This window comes from Cyphomyrmex costatus, unplaced genomic scaffold, assembly GCF_001594065.2.
Source record: "Cyphomyrmex costatus isolate MS0001 unplaced genomic scaffold, Ccosl1.0 scaffold1004, whole genome shotgun sequence".
Classification (NCBI taxonomy): domain Eukaryota; kingdom Metazoa; phylum Arthropoda; class Insecta; order Hymenoptera; family Formicidae; genus Cyphomyrmex; species Cyphomyrmex costatus.
The window spans coordinates 63009-68037 of NW_017274960.1; the positions used below are offsets into that span (position 1 = coordinate 63009).

The 5029-nt window shown below is 40.7% G+C and overlaps 2 protein-coding genes across 2 annotated transcripts; both read right to left on the minus strand.

The window, feature by feature from the left end:
• Positions 1–210: 210 nt before the first annotated feature.
• On the minus strand, positions 211–3153 carry LOC108772368 (uncharacterized). The gene has a single exon (XM_018537891.1). The coding sequence runs from the start codon at positions 3151–3153 to the stop codon at positions 211–213; it is 2943 nt and encodes a 980-aa protein (XP_018393393.1).
• Positions 3154–3268: 115 nt separating this feature from the next.
• LOC108772373 (uncharacterized) lies at positions 3269–4875 on the minus strand (the record flags this gene model as incomplete). Its single annotated transcript, XM_018537893.1, has 2 exons — positions 3269–4155; positions 4213–4875. Coding segments are annotated over 2 exons (1550 nt in total), but the record flags the coding sequence as incomplete, so codon positions are not given.
• Positions 4876–5029: the final 154 nt, after the last annotated feature.

Consider the following 5029-nt stretch of genomic DNA (forward strand, 5'->3'; position numbering starts at 1 on the left):
TTGACTATTGATCTCTTGACTGGGCCGTTAGCAGTGCGGACAGTGACCACTCTCACCAAACCATCTTTGCCAGCATGAGTGTCACTCACTCGTCCCATTCGCCACTTAAGGGGAGGGAGATTGTCATCATGTAATACTACGAGATCATCTTTTTTGAGATCTTCTTGTCGTGTTTTCCACTTGACTCGTCCTTGAAAATTGGCTATATACTCAGCCGCCCACCGTTTCCAAGAAATCCTGGATAGTGCGTTGTATTAATTGCCATCGATCGAGACGGTTGATTTGAATGCTTGACAAATCGACTTCTGGTAAGCTCGTTAATGGTGCGCCTGTGAGGAAATGACCTGGAGTCAATGGTTGCAGATCTAAAGGATTTGATGATAATGGAGACAGTGGCCTGGAATTTAGGCAGGCCTCAATCTGTACTAAAACAGTGTATAACTCCTCGAAAGTGAGTAGAGTGTTGCCCATCACTCGTTTTAGATGATATTTGCATGCTTTAACTCCTGCTTCCCATAGACCTCCTAAGTGTGGAGAGTACGGCGGAATAAAACTCCACTCTATGCCCATCTCTATTAATACATTGTCAATTGAATCCTTGACAGCTGAACGAACGAAGGAGTAAATTTCTTCTAGCTCTCGTTTAGCACCGACGAAATTCGTGGCGTTATCACTACAAATCTTGCGTGGTACTCCGCGACGTCCAATAAATCTGCGCAGAGTCGCTATGAATGCTGCAGTCGACAGTTCACTCACCAATTCTAGATGTATTGCCTTTGTGGGGAAACAAACAAATAAAGCAATGTAGGACTTGCATGTTTTCCTACCTCGGCCTTTGTTGAGTAAAGTAATGATTGGGCCGGCGTAATCGATTCCGGTAACAAGAAATGCACGTGAAGGCTTGATTCTATCACTGGGCAGAGATCCCATAGCTTGCGTAAGACCTTTAGGATTATTCCTGACACACCAAATACATGAACGACAAACTTGACGAACTATATTCTTCGCATTCAATGGCCAATATTGTTGTCGTATTGACGCTAACAATAGTTGCTGACTGGCGTGCAGCAACGTGCGATGTGTTCTTTCTACAATTAAGCGAGTAACCTTGCATTTTGCAGGCAACAAAATAGGATGCTTTCTTTCGAAAGTCCAAGGAGCTTCTTGCAGACGTCCACCCACTCGTATAATACCGTTTTCATCCAGAAATGCGTGCAATTGATATAACTTATTTGAGGCTTTCATTTGGCCTTTACCTTGCAAATTTTGCAGTTCTTCGCGAAAATGAAGATTTTGGGTATACTTGATTATCATTTGTCGGACTTCCCCTATCTCTTGTAAAGTCAATTTAGTTTGTAATCTATCGCCTACTTTCTTGCGACAATTACCGATAAAACGAAGGCAATAAGCAAGTGATCGCTCGATCTTTGTCATTGTTGAGCAGTCTTGAATGAGCTTGTGAATTGATTCATTCTGGAACGATTGTTGTGTATGCAAATGGCAGAGACGAGCCTTGACCTTTGTTTCAGTTTCTACATTAGCAATGTCATCCTCAGAAACCTCTGGAGGAAATTGTTTGCTATTTGCTGGCAGTGGTTCTGATAACCATTTTGGTCCGTGCCACCATAATTGATTGTCCTTTAATTTCGCAGGTGTAGCGCCTCTTGATAGTAAATCAGCTGGGTTCTCGGAACTCTTCACATGTCCCCAATGACTGGCATGCAAGTAGCTGATGATCTCGGTTACACGATTTGAAACGAAAGGTTTCCATCGCGATGTATCTCCACGTATCCAATATAATGCAACCATGGAATCAGACCAGGCATATATCCCATCCACATTGATCTGAATGGCTTGTTTCACGTTGACAATTAATCTGGCTAGCAACAAAGCACTACATAACTCTAATCGCGGTATAGATTGCCTTTTCAGGGGAGCAACCTTTACCTTAGAACATAATAAACTAACAAATGTTTGAGTAGAATTATCGTCTTTCCACTGTACGTAAATGCATGCGTTTTCGGACGCATCACAAAATCCATGTATAAAAATTCGACCTGATTTCGATAAGTCGACAACTACGCGTGGAATACGTATCAAATTTACATTTTTCAAATTACGTTGAAAATCTTTCCATTTGTTTAAAAACGCTTCAGGAAGGGGGTCGTCCCAATCTATTTTTAATTCCCACAATCCCTGCATTAAAATTTTTGCGATGGTCAAAACGGGACCAATTAATCCTAACGGATCAAATATTTTGCTCACAATTGAAAGCGCGACACGTTTCGAAGATGCATTATCTATTGACTGCGTTGTGAATTGAAACTCGTCCGAAGCCGGGTTCCATTCGAGTCCTAACGTCCTAATGACGTCGCTATTGCTAAGATTTAAATTTGCATTGAGCTCGCGTAAATTCATGGGCACGTTTTCTAACGCTCTTTCTACATTTGAGCACCATTTGTGTGCCTTAAAACATCTTTCGGATAATAAAGATATCAATTGTGTTTGTAAAATGCGTGCATCCTCGATCGTGTTTGCTCCTGTAATTATATCGTCTACGTAAGTATCGTTCAACAATGAATGCGCGGCTAATGGATAACGCTCTAAATTCTCAGATGCGAGTTGTCTCAAACACTTTATTGCTAAATATGACGCACAAGACTGTCCATATGTGACAGTATTCAACTGATATTCTTGCACAGGTTCATCGGAGGAAGATCTCCACAAAATGCGCTGAAAGTCTCTTTCGTCGTTATGTACTAATATTTGACGGTACATTTTTTGCAAATCTGCCGTAATAGCTATCTTGTAAAATCGGAATCTCAAAACTATATCAATTAAATTGTCTTGTGAAACAGGACCAACAAGAAGTGCATCATTTAAAGATATGCCCTGATTATTTTTTGCCGACGCATCGAAAACGACGCGAAGTTTAGTGCTACTACTATTATCTTTGAAAACTCCATGATGTGGGAGATATACTATACGTTGTGAGTTTTGAGCTGACTCATTCATACTTGACATATGATTTAATTCGACGTATTCTGACATGAATTTAACATATTGTTCGCGAAATGTTTCGTTATTCTTGAACTTGCGTTCCAAGTGATACAATCTTTTCAAAGCAATATCTCTATTGCCGCCAATAGTCATATCCTTTCCGCAAAATGGTAATCTAACTATGAACCTACCGTCATTGGCTCGACTAGTAGTATGTTCAAAATATTGTTCGCAATGTTTTTCGTTTACCGATAATTCTCGCGTTTTGTCATTGTCGTAACTCTCTAAGTTTCCAAAAATTCTCGATACTCTTGTCTAAAGAATCCGTAACCCCTAATGAACAGGTCATTACAGTTAATGCGTTTTGTTTGTAAGTTTGAAAGTTTGCGGCATCGAATGGCATTGAACCGACCACTAACCAACCAAATTTAATGTTTTGCAAAATTAATCGATTGTCGTTAACTTCGATTTTACCGTTCTCTAGCAAATCATAAAAATATTCTGCGCCGATTAATATGTCTATCGGATCGCTTTTAAAGAACTCGGGGTCAGCCAATTCAAGATTGTTCGGAATTGGAACCCGATGATCTTTCATGTCTACGGATGGCAAGTTTTTGGTAATTTTAGGAATAATCAAAAATTGAGAATTGATTTCAAATTCGGAACATCTTGACTTGACGTGTGCATCGCAAACAGTGTAGATCTTACTTTCTACGCCATTTAAACCCGTAATGGTTTCTGAAATATTGTTTCGTTTTAAACCTAATCGATTGCGCGCTGCTTGTGTAATAAAATTGGCTTCGCTAGCACTATCCAAAAGTGCTCGTAACGATATGACAGAACCGTTATGACAGACACTTTTTACAATGGCTGTTGCCAAGAGTACCTGACGGTTATTCGATTTGTTCGACGAATGATGAACTGAAATGTTGCTGGTCGGCTGCTCAGAATCTGTCTTATTCAAAGGCTCCGACTCTCCTGATTTTGTGGCGGATGTTCGATCCTCCTTGGGCAAATGACACAATGTGTTGTGTTTCGCGGTGCATTCTCGACAATGCCCCATCTTACATGCCTTAACGAAATGATCGTCCCTCAAACAGTTTAAGCATAGCTTCAAACGTTTAACTTCCTTGATTCGATCAACCACTGGTAATGCTAAAAATTGCTCACAAAAATATAAGTAATGATCTCCTTTACAAAGGTGACACTTACCTTGAACGAGAGATGTGGTAAGAGCAGTTTTTTTGTTTTTCGCCCCTGTCGTAGGGTTTACCTTGCTACGTTGCTCATTTTCCTTGTTGGACTTTTCTGTTTTGTCAACAGCTCTAGATTCGATACGTTCCAATGTCTGACATCTATTTCTCAAAAATTCTAGCATGTCATCCAACTTCACCGTTTCATTGGATTTGATTTCCTCCTCCCATGCTCGAAGAGTCCTTATGTCGATCTTGGCTTCTAACATATGCATAATGAGTTCGTCCCAAGCCTCTGTGGGAGAACCTAGTACCTTTAATACTCTCAAATGTCTGGAAGTGTAATCGATTAGTTCCCGCAGAGCCTTCGCAGACTTTTTCGATACCGCAGGCATAGTAAATAGACATTGTATGTGCCTTTTGCGTAGCGATCTCGGATCGTCGTAACGCTGCTGCAGCAATTCCCATGCAGTAACGTAATTTTGACTCGTTATTTCGATTGATTCTATGATTTTCGCGGCATCGCCGGAGATACCCGAAATTAGATATTGAAACTTCTCGATATTCGACAACTGCGGCTTGTCATGTATAATGGACCGAAAACTATCAGAAAAACGCTTCCATTCTTCGATTTTGCCGTCAAAATGTGGAAGCTTAATGGTAGGCAATTTGACTCTAGAATCTACAAAACCCGTCGTATTAGAAACTCGATCTAATATCTCTATCTGTCGTGAAAGTATGGCCGCCAACGCCTCATTTTGGGTGCGTTCTTATAGGCATCAGATTTGGCATCCACTGCGCATCGGATCTGCTGGCTGCGCATCTGATTTAAGAGA

Coding starts and splice junctions, on each gene's coding strand:
- LOC108772368 (XM_018537891.1), bottom strand. CDS start 3,153: ATGACTATTGGCGGCAATAGAGATATTGCTTTGAAAAGATTGTATCAC.